Genomic DNA, 14,016 nt, shown 5'->3' with positions numbered 1-14,016 from the left:
TGTATCTGCAAGTCATTATACACATACATACATACACTCTATGTACTCTTTTGCCTTTTTGCTCCTTCAAATTAACGCTTTAATTTTTTAAGCAAAAGAGACGGGGAAAGAAAAAGCTTTAAGTCGCGATCGCTTGCACGATGCAGAGCGAGATGCCGAATCGTTCTGGTCGATCTGACATAACCCTTTCTCCCTCTAGCGCAAGCAGAATGCGCTGCAGTTAGCATGTCTATTAATTTGCCTAAAATGTAGTACAGCTCTTAGCGTAAACAAAACAACCGCAACTTGTGATTGATGACACAATCAAAGCCGAGCCACCTGCAGGAAGCCACAGCCATCTGCTTGAAAAGCGGCAGCAACGCAACAGCAGAAAGCGGATGAGAAAGCGAGCAAAACGGCATAGAGTAAGGGAGAGAGTGAGAGGAGGGGCAACAGCATGAATAAAACAGAGCGCATATGTATGTAAGACATCTGGCAGCCGGACTGCAGCTGTGCGAAAGACCGAGATGGGGACACTAGTCAGCTTTGCCAAATAGAAAATGGATTTCGCTATTAATTTCGCTGACAAGGCGGAGCAGAAGAAGCAGGGCGAGGACACGGGCAAGTTGACAGCATCAAAACTAAGGAAATGCTACTGACAGAAGCACGTTCTAGTCCTGGTTGCAGTCTGTATATATATATATCAACGTATATATGTATGTATGTATATATGTATGTTTTATATGAACGCCTGCAATGCGCTGCAACAAAAATGGTGCCCAAGCATGTCAGCGTTGCCGGCTTTCACTTTTATGGCGGACCACCTATGTATTTATAAAAGGGATTTGCGGCATTTGTGGCTAAGCAAAAGTAAAATTGAAAAAAAAGTAAATAAAAATAAAAAGAACGGCAACTTGGGCTTTGTAGTGTTTTTTTTTTTTTTTCATGCATACAAAATAAATGGAGTACAGTGAAAGCAGCTTAACACAAAAATGTTGGTAAATTATTTATTTATGTTCATATAATTTGAATAAGATTTAATTATATATTACAATACCACTATTCAAGCATACAATTATTATTATAACTTAGTTGTTTCGATTACAAAATAACTTTTTGAAATTCTTAACTTATTTAACAAATCTAACTAACTTTTGGCGAGCTGTTACATGTAGCAAGTGCTTACTGTATAGTTGTCCTATTTCCAGTCCTTCCACAGCTATGCAAAATATTTATACAAAGCCAGTACAAACTCACATTTAGACACACATACATACAAGTAAATATGTACATATTATTGTTTTGTTTTAAATAAAGGAATGAAGGAAGCTGGAGAAACAGCAATCAGCATTTATATGAGCTATAAAATTACAGGATCAGGGATCAGGCACGTCTGGCCAGTTTGCGTTCATGATACCGGGCTAGAGCATTATCAAATGCCTCGCCTACGGTTCGCTTTCGCCAAATATAGCTGCGGTCAATGGGCTGTCGCACAACCGTCTCCACATCTGGTTCCTTAATGCTATTGTCGGTGCTTTGTTCTGTAGGCTGCGACTGCTCCTGCTGCGGTTTAGTCTCTGCTTCCAGAATAGGCTGCTTTTCCTTGTCCACGACCTCTGTCGCTGGCTTTGACTGGTCTTTCACATTGCTGTCCGCAGCTGCCTTTGCTGTCGCCTGCTCATCCTCGTCGCTGGAGTCGTCAATGCTAAAGTCTGAATCGGCATCTATATTGTTGGCCAAATGCGCTTTTACTGCGCCTGTTTTGCTATCAGCTGTGGGAGTAGTTGCTATAGCAGTCGTATCATCGTTGTCGTCCAGCGAGGAGCGCTGTCTTCTGTAGATGCGCTGTTTAGTTGAGCTTGAAATTTGTCCTTCTCGCTTGATTGGCTTATAAGCCACCTCCTCTGTGCTGGGCGCCGTTTTGGGCTTGATTACTTCCTGCTGTGTGCCCAATTTTTGTTCATATAGATGCCTGTAGAAACCGTCGAGATCCTTCTGCTTCGTCACATCGCCAATAGCTTCTAGATAGTCATCGCGTGCATCCTGCTCTTGCATCTGTCGTATTGATTCCAGCTTTTTACGATACGCAGCAGTTACATATGTATCTTTGTCCTTATACATTTCGCCTTCGGCCTCGCGATCTTTTTGCACTTGGCGCTCGACGCGCAGTTCATTCTCCAGCTTACGTCGCTCCGCATGTTCCAGTAGACGGCCAATGTATTTGGCTTTTCGTGGCTCAAGCTTTTTCGTCTCTTTAGCCGCTTCCCGTTTGTTGTCCATATCGTCGTATAGCTCGTCATACTGGAATATAGTTGGATCCTCGGCCAGGGCCTTCATCTGAATGTTTTTTGCCACACGACGCTCCATTAGGCTGGGGCCACTAACCACGCCGGCTTTGCCGGTGAGCCGCTTTTGTGGACCAACTGCATCATTATCACTAACTGAACTGTTGCTGCTCTCATCGAAAATGGAAGGCTTGGTTGGTGGATGTGGCGGCCTTTCCGGTTGCTTCTTCTGTTTACCAGGTATTATTAAACCAAACCTATGAGCATATAAATAAATTAGTATATTTCTATTTTAGATAAGAATAAATATTTACTGTTTCGACATATTGTTATTACAGATCTAGTGTTGACAAATGCCCGAATAAAAATCGGTGCTGCTTAACGCTTACAATTTACTCAAAGCAACTCTGCTCTATTAGCAACCGTGTGTATGTAGCACTGACAGCTGCAGCTGTCAAATGCGGCAAGATGGACTTCCTCTTTTCCGATACGTTCGCGGTCGTGTAAATTTGTGTTGAAAAACCACAAAGTTAAATCTTAGGTAATCTACGTGAAATTTTACCAGAATTCTTGTTAAAAACACTGCAAATATTGATAAATTAGCGTTTGCTTAATATGCGCTATGGATTTTGTGCGTGCGCCTTGAAACTTTTGTGCAAAACACTCGGACATTGCATTTTTTTTATTGTGTATGAAACGATAGTTAAAATATGTGTTGACAGCGTCAGTACACCGCCAAAGGCTGGCCAAATGTACAAAACTGAGAACATTATCAGTGCATAAGAAAACAATGCTATGCAATACGCAGAACAATTTTTTTATTTATTTTTTTCTGTTTTGTGACAAAATGTACAAAAGGCCGCCGCCTTTGGCGGTCATGTTTAACAGTATCAGCTGTGCTGTGACCGTGGTTGCTGCTGTTGTTGTTCTTGTCGGTTCTACTACTTCTTCAATTGTAACTGAGATCTGGTAGTGGAAAATGTCAGAAAAGTCGCCAGTAAATGCTGCCGGTAGCAAAGATTGCCGGTAATGTGCGAGACAATTTTCAAAATTAGGCGTTGTTGTTGTTTACATAGCCGGGAACAGAGTTCTTGCCCTGCTCATACTTTAGGGACTGGATTACGGGGGAAAGAGAAAGGAGACTGACAAACACGCACAACTAATGTTTAAGGCGCCGTACTTGCACGTGTTTTCTTTTTGCATACCGACAGTTTTTTTTTTTTTTTTTTATTGTTTTTTGTATAAAACGGAAACTGATTTGTTTTTAATTGCAGCCATGGTGCGTATGAACGTATTGGCCGATGCCCTGAAGTGCATTAACAACGCCGAGAAGCGCGGCAAGCGTCAGGTGCTTCTGCGCCCCTGCTCCAAAGTCATCATTAAGTTCCTGACTGTGATGATGAAGCATGGTTACATCGGCGAATTCGAGATTGTCGACGATCACCGCTCTGGCAAGATCGTTGTTAATCTAACCGGACGTTTGAACAAATGCGGCGTCATTTCGCCACGCTTCGATGTGCCCATCAACGACATTGAGAAGTGGACCAACAACCTGTTGCCCTCTCGTCAGTTTGGCTATGTCGTTCTGACCACATCCGGCGGCATTATGGATCACGAGGAGGCCAGGAGAAAACATCTTGGTGGCAAAATCCTTGGATTCTTCTTCTAAATGCGGAGCAGTAGGAGAATGAAGCTAACAACATCTAAAGCTATTTTGTGTGTGTGGGGAGTTGAAATATGTAAAAGTTGTTTTATTTCCCCGTCGCGATAAATGATAAAATGAAAAAACGTTTCACGTTCATTTGAACAACAAATACCAACATCGTTCATTCAAGACAAGAATGTTCCACTAATAAAACGCGAAATAAAATGATGGATACATAATTTTTAAATAACAATCATTTTTTATATGACATACAAATTTTAGCTCTTAAGTAAAAAACAGTAAACTTCCCTATAAGCAATTCTGTTCTGTGTCAAGTAGTTTGGACTCGCTGTGCGTATGCACGTGTGGAAAGCCGCAAAAAATTATATTCGCTTAAACTATGCAATATATAAACGGCAAGAATAGTGAAATACTCTAAAATTATTAAATAGGTAGAAAGATTGTCCTGATGTACATATTGTTTTTTTGTAATTCAGATATTAAGAATTGCCTCATAATGTGAGCGCTGCAACTAGCCTCAAAACAAGTAACTGTTCTAGCGATTAGTTATTCTGGCACTATTACACATCGTAACCGATATTTCTTTAAATTATCCCGCTCCCATCGCTACTTGGAAAAGAAAAACAAGCTATATGGAAAATCAAAGCCCGGACGGCAGCTGCGATAGCGTTAGAATAAAAGTTGCAAGCAAATAGAAATAAGTTTACTGATTACGAATTAACAATCAAAAATCAAATACAATTCGTCTAATATTTAGCAAAGTGTGTTTAAGCCGAGTTGGCAGGTCTCTAATTAATCGGCAATTGGAAACTAAAGTGCTGCACACTTTTAGGCACTATCGATAATCAACTGATCGAACTTGGGTTTGATTAAAAACTGTTAATATTCCAATAGAAAAGAGAAATGGAACACAACTAACAACTGACAATTTATTGGCACACGCAAAGGACCCCAATCAATAGTCAATTTACAGTAATTAAATAGGGATTAGACAAGCAATAAAGCATCGTCATCGTCGCCATTGCGTGCTATATAGAAATAGTTATCTAGATTGATTTATATCAATTAGCTAGATTTATCAATAATATCACACGCCACATGCTACTTAACATCTCTTCAAAGTGTGAGTATAGTTAAGCAGGCCACATGTACGTGTAGAAATGCTGATATTTAATTGAAATGATACGTTAGATTGGGGACCCAAAATTACGCATACTATACAATAGTATGTATGTACATACATATGTGTGTATATACCCTTACCTGCATAAATATACCCGCCTTTCCACACGGAATTCGGAATGGCGTCTATCGTGACTTTACCTTTTCTTATCAGTTTCTGACTATATAAATACATGCACACATATATATTCATCGTATATATGTACATATTTATGTACATACTATATAAATTGTATCAAAGCAACCCATAAAACTTTGCGCCAACAAAACTAATAATTTATATTGCCGGCGAACTTATAATCTACATACATACTATGTGTGTGTGTGTATGCATATATTGTGACTTGTTATTGCAATGTCATTTCATGTAATGCACTCAACCTGTCAGTTATGCCTGTTTTTCTAAGAGCTTCCAAATAATCGCGTGGGGAAGCATTGACAACGTCTTCGATTCGCTGTTGCGGTGGAACTTAGCGGTCTGGCGAGTATTTTGATAATCATGATGATTCTGTTGTTTTTTAAAGAATGTTTTTTCTTCGACTTTTACTTTACCTTTCAAAAATAATTGAAATTGTCAGACGCAAACACTAGAAATTCGTTTGCTATGATTCAGCCGCTCCGACAAATCGTCTCATTATCATTTAGGGCGCTATCTCAAAACAGCTTTACAACAAATTGGCGATTTGCGGCTTAGAGCAGATCAAGAAACGTTCTTACACATGTATGTACATATATATGTATGCATGTACACACATACTTATATACATATATATGTATGTAAAATCTATAAGCTGGGATTTTGCTCTAAAATTACATAAATATTCATACAAATGTATGTATGTATGTGTTTCCAGCACATGCTGTATACACGTACATATGAAGCAGCAACTTATTTCCAGCAGCTGTTGCTTAACTTGCGCTTCTAAAATATGTACATAAATACATGTATTACATACATACAAATGTATACACATGTGTGTGTGCATTTGACAAGAGCAGCGCAGCCGGCAAGCGGTTTGAAAGGGTTTTTGTTGGTTGGTTTCTAGTTGGTTCTATGAGATAGCAGCAACCGCTGAAAGCTTTGCCGACACATGCGCCTCTGTTTGTATGTGTGAGAGACTGTGTGTGTAAGAACGAGTTTGGCCAAAGAGACGGGGATGTAGACCTTGTCTTAAATAGCACAACGCGTGATGAGCTAGAATCACAAAAGTAACAACAACAACAGCAATGAGAACAAAGTCTGCTGTGATGCTGAAACCAACACTAAGGCGAACACCGGCCGACAGCATTGCGAACGCTTGAGAAGCTCTAGGCGCAAAATAACCACATACATACATATCAAATGCTTCAACGATCTGATTGAACTGATCACCTTTATGTTTCGCTTGGTACTAAGTTGTGTAGCATAGAATGGGCTAGCTACTTAAAGAGCAAGCTGAGCCTTCCAGGAAAAAAGCTAGATCTAGCGGGTAGCAAGTGGAAGTGGCAGCGCTGCACCAACCGCTTCTGCTGTACACTCGCACGCAACGAAATGGAAAACGAGGAAACGGGAATTGCACTTGGGCAGTGGGCCAATGAGCTAGAGTCACTTATACACGTGCAGTACGTCGATTTTAACGGGAACCGGCTAAAGATTTCCATAATCGTTATCACGTCCAGACGGTCGTCCAGTTAATTCATCAGCTGTGTGCAGAGTCGAAAGATAAGGCAAAGTCGAAGTCGACATGCCCGGTAATACCGGCGGAAGGCAGTTACTAAACCTGAGCAGATAAAATAAGTAAACGATTTGAGCCACCGGCCCACGTGTTCAATTACGATTCAATGCGGCTTTATTGTTGCAAGTAAGACAGAACTTGTGAAAACTTTCTGCTTAAATTACATGTATACATTTATATGTGTGTTGCTTGTAGGGGGAAGGGTTCGGGGTAAGTTAGTACTTGGTACATATAGTGCGAACTAGCGCTAGATTATCATTATATTATAATATATGGGTGCAGGCGTGTGTGTGTGCTAGTTTGTGTGTATGTGAGCAGCCTCTCCATTTGATGCAAGAGCGACGCAGCTTGATTTGCTCTTCATGTTCTCTCTTTCTCCCTTCCATCTAATGGAAGAATATCGCAACGCATCAAATTGGGCGAATATATATATACATACATATATGGTTAGCTTAGGGTGTGGTGGCAAAGTACTCCTTGGACTTGGTGGGATCGGCCACCATGGTCTTCTGGCCGGGCTTCCAGTTGGCTGGGCACACCTCGCCATACTTGTCAGTGTACTGGAAGGCCTGCACTAGACGCAGTGTCTCCTCCACGCTACGGCCAACTGGCAAATCGTTGATGGTTATCTGGCGCAGATTTTGCTGATCGTCGATGATGAAGAGGCCGCGGAATGGAATGCCAGTTGCCTCATCCAAAACACCATAGTCTCGAGACACCTTCATCGACTTATCGGCCAACAGTGGAATGTCCATGTTGCCTAGACCACCCTGTTTACGTGGGGTGTTGATCCAGGCCAAATGGGTGAACTGGCTGTCCGTGGAGCAGCCAATCAGTTCGCAATTGATCTTGCGGAACTCAGCCGCATGGTCGGAGAATGCAATGATCTCGGTGGGGCAGACGAAGGTGAAGTCGAGTGGATAGAAGAAGAGCACCAAATATTTGCCCTTATAATCGCTCAGCTTGATCTCCTTGAAGGCGCCATTGACCACGGCGGTACCGGAGAATTCGGGTGCGGGTTTTTGAAGTTGCGGCATCTAAGAAAAGTGATTCAAATAAAGTTAGGATTTTTCATATGCAATCAAGCGACTCCAGCTGTGGTACAATCGAACCAAAAGCCGATCGCTCCACTTAGCTGTTAGATACGTTTGCACTACCAGTGTTTAAGACTGCGAACGTACCAAAACCTAAGTCCTTTAATTTTTTCTATTTTTTCTTTACGTTTAGGTACATTTTGTCTGTTTGAGAATATATATATTTAAGAACAAAAACTAAGTGCAAATTGTGCAAATATTATTTTTAATGTAAACTTCCATTCGACCCAGCATTCCATAGACCTTTCAAAAGGCACAGACAAAGATGGCGAAACTTGATCCAAAAAAATGGCGGACCAACAAATATTTCCAATTGTAGAAGATGGGCGCAAAACGAAAAGTGCAATAACTGAATGACTTGCAGACTCTTTCCCCTTTGTGACCTTTTGAATTTGTGGAATTTTACGGTATGTGGCAAAAATGGCACGAAATTGTGTACATTTAGTATTAAACGTTTGCAATTACAATATTATGTGCCTAATGTGAAAATACTTTCAATTCATTTCAATAAAAATGATCGAATGATAGAATCGATTCCACTGTCGTTGCCGCTGCCGCTATGACGTTGTTGCCGGCTAAAATTGCGATGAAAAAAAAAAAAACAGCGGAAACGTCGGGGAGCAGCATGTATGTATATATGTGTGAGTGCCAACAAGACTATGTACATATGTATATACAGTTGTATGAATGTATATGTACATACATATATAATACGTAGACATTGTGCGCAAAACTTGTGAAATAATCTTCTGCACAACAACAAGAACAACGACAATCATCATTTAAGGCTTACGTTCAGCTGTAACTTCTCTTTGATTTTATCAATAATTTGGGGAATGTTCATAATTCAAGAGAAAAAAAAGAAAATTGTTGCTGCTCTCTTTCTACTAAACAACCTGTTCACAAAAAATAACTCACTTTACTTATTTTTAGTACACTCAAGTTTAGCGACAAATTAGTTGGTTAATTAAGCGCGTTGATGCGAACCTTTTTATTTCTATAGCTCGATGAAAACCAGTACGTCCACTCGGCTCGACAACTTTATGCGAATAGTTAGTTCATTTAAAAAGCACGCGAAACGAGCTGCCCGAGCCCACCGATTAAAGTATGTAATCGAAATAGATTGAGCGAAAAGAGCGCACTTTTCGGTGAGCTTGCCAGTATGGCGGTTTGCGAGAATGAGAGAGCGCAATACGTGAAAAACACATGACGACCTTTAACTTAAGATGGAGCAACAGACCAGGCCAGTATACAATTTAAATAAAGCTAAACATTTCATACTTATTTTGTGACGAAAGTAGCATACTGCTTTTTATTAGTATCTATATGTATGAAACTGCAAGTGCTAGAACGTTTGATAAAGTTTTAGAAATGTGCTGTTTTCGATATGGCAACTCTGCGCAATTTGGCGGTATATTTGCTCAATTTTTATGTCAAGTAACTTTTACTGTGGAAGTTCGCTAAAGTGAACAAATATGATCTCAGTTTTATACATTAGCGACTTGTTATATTTCATGAATAAATATGCGTAAATGCACCATATGATAAACAATTCATCACACAACACACAAGTCGAGCCACAAGTGAAGCTGTTCATCATTACTGTAAAGTCTCTGTGATGCAACACCTAGTCAGCTGTTCGCCATGATAGGGGCATCGAACTGTTAGACAAATGGAAGCTAAAATTCTATCAGCTGATAAATCCATAGGAGGGGATGGCGAAATTCATGCAATCTGATGTAATTCTTGCATTAATCATTGTAATTTATATGTACATACAAATATGTAAATCTCAAGAAGTAAAGAAATTAACACAATTTGTTTTTAGATAATGTTATTATAATACAAACAGAAAATACGAAATTTTGCACCACAATACAACTCTTACATAGTCAGCGACCGACCAACATACAAAATTAAACTTTAACATTTGTCTATTACAACATATATGTATATACATACATATATGAATATCTGCAAGTGCCGGCGGTTATTGCGAAATTATGGTAGGAGGTACTCTCGTTACCGCACCGGAACTGATTCACTGTCGTTCTTTCTGGTAAAATTGGACTTGAATCTGTACATCTGTGCAGCCAACTGGATTGGAATCACTCCGTTTTGACCAGCTTGTCCAAATATGTTTAACAATCAATGATCCAAATGTCGCCAAACCAGACCGATTTAACTGTGGGAATTGGATAGGTTGGTATCTGACCGATCAGCTAGAGTTGCATTGTGCGTCTGACTATCTGTTGTAGTGTGTGTGTATATAGCACTCATATATATATGTATATATATATATATAAATATATATATACTTATATATATAAGCATGCGTATCCATGTTTGCAGCTTATTATGTTAAGCCTAATCACAGGATCCATCTAACCAGCCGTCACGCCACCTCTCATTCACTTTGCTGCAGTCGAAGAGTGGTTTACCAAGCTTGTCGTTGACTCGATTATGAAAGTTGCACAACCACATAGCTAAATCCTTTTGTGAATTAACATTTACGGGATTCACTTCGATACTGCGGGGTATACAAAATAATATGGTCACCTTTTTGCACTTGTGTGCGAGTCAAACTGTTTGCACTTACTCTGAGCGAAAATCTTTGGCACAATACTCGCATGGATATAAACGCGAGAGTACTTCGAAAAAGGTGCGCATATCTCGTTTTTCTGTGTCAGTGGGATTATCGGAATAAAAGGCAGCCATGGTATGCAGCAGGCCCCAAGTAGATATGCCAAGACGTACCTTATCCAAGGGGCAATCTTCTCGGGGTGCGGCAACGCCGGCTGCATTTACAGTTAGCTTTTCGCTGGCGGCTATATGCTTTTCCTGTGGGATAGAGAGAGAGAGGGCGAGAGAGTAATTATGTGTATTTTTAAGTCACTAAAACTAACAGCAATAAATGGACATACCTTAGCTGCTTGCGTATTTGATATAAGGCGCTGCTGTTTGGACCATGACTTGAAATCGTTGCATGTGCGACAATTGCTATCCGGTTTTCCATTTCGATGTACGTTAAATTGCGCACCATCCACCTGAGGTTCTGGTTCCGCTGGCTTCTGCTGAAATGATGATTTTGACATCCTGAAATCGGGATCACGCAAAATTCGCAAAACAGTTTTTTGTAGACGGCGTATAATCAATCGGGCGCCCTCGCGATTAGGAGCTACCTTACTTTGATAGCTGTGACGTCGAATGAATACTTTCCACATGGGCAGTCAGCTGCTTACCGTTAACGCAAATCTGAGTCGTTCTTTGTATTCTGTTGATTTTTTTAACAGCGATGTATTTAACGCTGATTTTTCTGATTCGATTAACGCAATATTGAGGCACTGTTAATGAACATCGCTGCAGGTAGTTGTTGTTACTAGCTGCCAAAAGTCTGGCAGCGCTGCTAAATTGCCACAAATATCTTCGATTAGTGCACGTTAATTCAAAACGCAGGTTTTTCCTCTTTCGTGTTTTTTTAAACTAAGACGATAATTCCAAACTACACAATATAATTTTTTGATACTTTTTCCATTTCTCTATATGTCGCTCAACGTGTGTGTGTGTGTGTATGTGTGGAAAATAAAAACTACATTAAACGAAAAGCCGTACGGCGAAACGTAATTTCGTGTCTATCTGTAGATTTACAGCAACAAAACTACATTGTCAATTGTCAAGGCACTTTTTATTTCTTGGTTTTAATACAATCAAAAATGTATATAAAATTCATTTAGTAACAACTACAGTTAACAAATGTGTTAGATGCACACACATACACACGTACACATACAAATATATTAAAATATAAATAGTTAGGTAAAGTTAAATTGCATCTACATGCATACATTAATAATTTATGTATAACAAAAATGATTAGAAATTAAGAGAAAAAGTAGCAAATATGTTGGCATTTAGGCAAATTCTTTAAACGTGCTAAACAAGCTATAAAGCACACGCAGCGTAGACTTTAAATCCATGTTGACAATATCTTCGGGCCTGGCCTTTGGCTTTGGTAGTCCCACATCCTGCATCAGATCGAAAGCAAATGCAACATTGCTAACCATTTGGTCAACATCCTGCGGGGTTAAATGAAATTCGTGCAGGGGCACAAAGAATCCACCCAGGAGTCCCATCAACAAGCATAAATAAACGCCATCTCGAAAATCGGTGTTTAGATCGTTGATCTCAAAGTTGAGCTTGGCCAAGTGCTTGTTGACGAACGTAATTAGAGATTTCTTTACGACGGCCAACTTATCGGGTGCACAATCGATTAACGTATCGAATGCATCCTTTTCACATCGCATACCCAAATCATCGTATTCCGAGGTGATTTGCTCCTGGAACTTCCTGTAAATCAAAATCAAAACGAAAACGAAAGCAACGTATTGAATATGGAGACACACGGGCAAATCTTTCACTCACTGTGCATTCAGAACACCGGCATTCTTCTCGGCTATGACCACGGTGACGAAAACGTTCTCTGGCAAACGCACAGGTGCACGAAAATGGCGCACTAAAGCAACCAACAGATGCAATATGGCAACAATGTTCTTGGAGTGAACGCTAGCCACCGACCATTTGGGTATTTTCTGATGGAAGCCAAGGGTCTGCGAGCAATATACGTTATTTTTGTATTCGCCAAGTTGATTGTTTTTGTTCGGCGGCATTGACTCACGTGATTAACGGCCTTAAGCACAATGTTTAGCTTCTCGTGTTGTCCCTGTTCCGATTGTGTTACCTCTGGTACATCCAGCTTTTTTCCCGTTAGCTTTTCCCACAGCTTGTGCAGCACTTGGCCATCGTACATATCCTCCTCCAGTTGCTGGACAATGATGCGTTGCTCCGCCAGCTCATCATTAATCCAATCGATGAGAATTCTTTGCAACTTTAGCATTTCTGGATCATTGATTGATTGTGGATCAATTACGGCGCGTTGCTCATGCTCACCTAACGGTTCGGATAATACAAGGTCTGTATAGACATATTCTATCGATAATTCATTTGATCACTTACGCAGCGCATAATCCTCGGGCGGTATATCAAACTGATTGGGCGAGCCAGGCGAATCGATTGCATATTTGCCTTCTTCCTGGAGCTTCTTAACTGTAAAAGACACAAATTGGAAGAGTATGTATGAGTGAGCAGGCAATAGCGAAAATGTAAACAATAACTGGTGACGTCACCAGTGCGACAAGGCGAGCGACATCGTTAGAGATAAGCGCTTGCCATTTGAAATCAAAATGGATAAATTAATCCGCTGTACACATTAGAAGGGAAAAGCAAAATTTGTATTGATAATAATTTACCTACACTAAATAAAAATAATTTTCTGTTATAAATTTTTGAGTGCCCTAACTCAAATGAACACACATACAGTCATATTCGAGCATACACCTACAACTAACAACCGATCAGTCTGTTCAGTCTGTATGCGTCACAAATGTAAATGACGCAATGTTTTTTTTTTTTTTTTTTTTAGCACACAGAGACTCAATGCACATCTGTTAGCAGTATACACTGCAATTGGCCGTTCCTTGGGTATATCATAGGACGAATGAATATATAGTTGTAAGCACTTATTGAACAAATTGCTTCAGTTTATGTTGTTACCATATTTGGCCTTATTCTGCAGATTTCACTGAGCTATTCCGTTTCGCTGGGGTGTAGGGGCTTGCCGAGGGGAATGGTGGGGGTTGATCTAGCTCACCTTCTCGTGTGCCGCGTTTGCGACCGAGTGTACTGAATTTTTCCCAGATGCTATCCTCCTTCTCGCCCTTCTTAATGGCTGTGGGCGTATGCGGAGATTTGGGGCGATTTAAAGTCGACATCTCTGTGTGTGCGCAACGCAAACAAAATAAAAAACGAATAAAACAGAGCGAACGCCGTGCGATAGAGCAGCAAGACACTCGATTGACTGGATTACCGATAGGCTTTATCTCTCCTTTTATTTGGTGTCATCGATATAATTAATCGATACTTATCAGTGAAATCTTTAAATCTTAAGGGCTCTCCAAAGAATATAGAAAATTTATAGCTAAATGTTATTGATAAATTAAAAGTCTATCGGCAGATGTTTATGTTATTTATATGTATTA

At 40.1% G+C, this 14,016-nt stretch overlaps 5 protein-coding genes and 1 long non-coding RNA gene across 7 annotated transcripts; 2 read left to right on the top strand and 4 right to left on the bottom strand.

The window, feature by feature from the left end:
• Window positions 1-899: 899 nt before the first annotated feature.
• Window positions 900-2,687, bottom strand: LOC6585618 (nuclear speckle splicing regulatory protein 1). The gene is made up of 2 exons (XM_002011210.4): window positions 2,579-2,687; window positions 900-2,521 (listed from the first exon to the last, which is right to left on the bottom strand). Exons 1-2 carry the CDS (start codon window positions 2,587-2,589, stop codon window positions 1,363-1,365), a joined length of 1,170 nt encoding a protein of 389 aa, XP_002011246.1. The 5' UTR covers window positions 2,590-2,687; the 3' UTR covers window positions 900-1,362.
• A 10-nt stretch (window positions 2,688-2,697) lies between these two features.
• On the top strand, window positions 2,698-4,148 carry LOC6585619 (40S ribosomal protein S15Aa). Its single transcript, XM_002011211.4, has 2 exons — window positions 2,698-2,805; window positions 3,539-4,148. Exon 2 carries the CDS (start codon window positions 3,541-3,543, stop codon window positions 3,931-3,933), a length of 393 nt encoding a protein of 130 aa, XP_002011247.1. The 5' UTR covers window positions 2,698-2,805; window positions 3,539-3,540; the 3' UTR covers window positions 3,934-4,148.
• A 2,770-nt stretch (window positions 4,149-6,918) lies between these two features.
• Window positions 6,919-9,015, bottom strand: LOC6585620 (peroxiredoxin 1). 2 transcript variants are annotated; one of them, XM_015160966.3, is made up of 2 exons: window positions 8,909-9,015; window positions 6,919-7,864 (listed from the first exon to the last, which is right to left on the bottom strand). In XM_015160966.3, exon 2 carries the CDS (start codon window positions 7,862-7,864, stop codon window positions 7,280-7,282), a length of 585 nt encoding a protein of 194 aa, XP_015016452.1. In that variant the 5' UTR covers window positions 8,909-9,015; the 3' UTR covers window positions 6,919-7,279. The 2 variants fall into 2 exon arrangements, with proteins under 2 accessions (XP_015016452.1, XP_002011248.1); XM_002011212.4 differs by having other exon boundaries at window positions 8,840-8,978.
• Window positions 9,016-9,738: 723 nt separating this feature from the next.
• LOC6585621 (FAD-linked sulfhydryl oxidase ALR) lies at window positions 9,739-11,127 on the bottom strand. The gene is made up of 4 exons (XM_044011641.1): window positions 11,109-11,127; window positions 10,846-11,017; window positions 10,521-10,762; window positions 9,739-10,451 (listed from the first exon to the last, which is right to left on the bottom strand). Exons 2-4 carry the CDS (start codon window positions 11,014-11,016, stop codon window positions 10,289-10,291), a joined length of 576 nt encoding a protein of 191 aa, XP_043867576.1. The 5' UTR covers window position 11,017; window positions 11,109-11,127; the 3' UTR covers window positions 9,739-10,288.
• A 460-nt stretch (window positions 11,128-11,587) lies between these two features.
• Window positions 11,588-13,840, bottom strand: LOC6585622 (beta-parvin). The gene is made up of 5 exons (XM_002011214.4): window positions 13,629-13,840; window positions 12,935-13,024; window positions 12,597-12,868; window positions 12,344-12,528; window positions 11,588-12,268 (listed from the first exon to the last, which is right to left on the bottom strand). The coding sequence occupies exons 1-5, from the start codon at window positions 13,747-13,749 to the stop codon at window positions 11,833-11,835; spliced, it is 1,104 nt and encodes a 367-aa protein (XP_002011250.1). The 5' UTR covers window positions 13,750-13,840; the 3' UTR covers window positions 11,588-11,832.
• Window positions 13,020-14,003, top strand: LOC122757899. Its single transcript, XR_006358089.1, has 2 exons — window positions 13,020-13,489; window positions 13,554-14,003. It is a non-coding gene; the product is annotated as an uncharacterized LOC122757899 (long non-coding RNA).
• The last annotated feature ends 13 nt before the right edge of the window (window positions 14,004-14,016 follow it).

This window comes from Drosophila mojavensis, unplaced genomic scaffold (assembly GCF_018153725.1).
Source record: "Drosophila mojavensis isolate 15081-1352.22 unplaced genomic scaffold, ASM1815372v1 contig_136, whole genome shotgun sequence".
Taxonomy (NCBI): domain Eukaryota; kingdom Metazoa; phylum Arthropoda; class Insecta; order Diptera; family Drosophilidae; genus Drosophila; species Drosophila mojavensis.
Note: the sequence above shows the minus strand (reverse complement) of the source record. Positions and strands in the feature narration are given on the sequence as shown.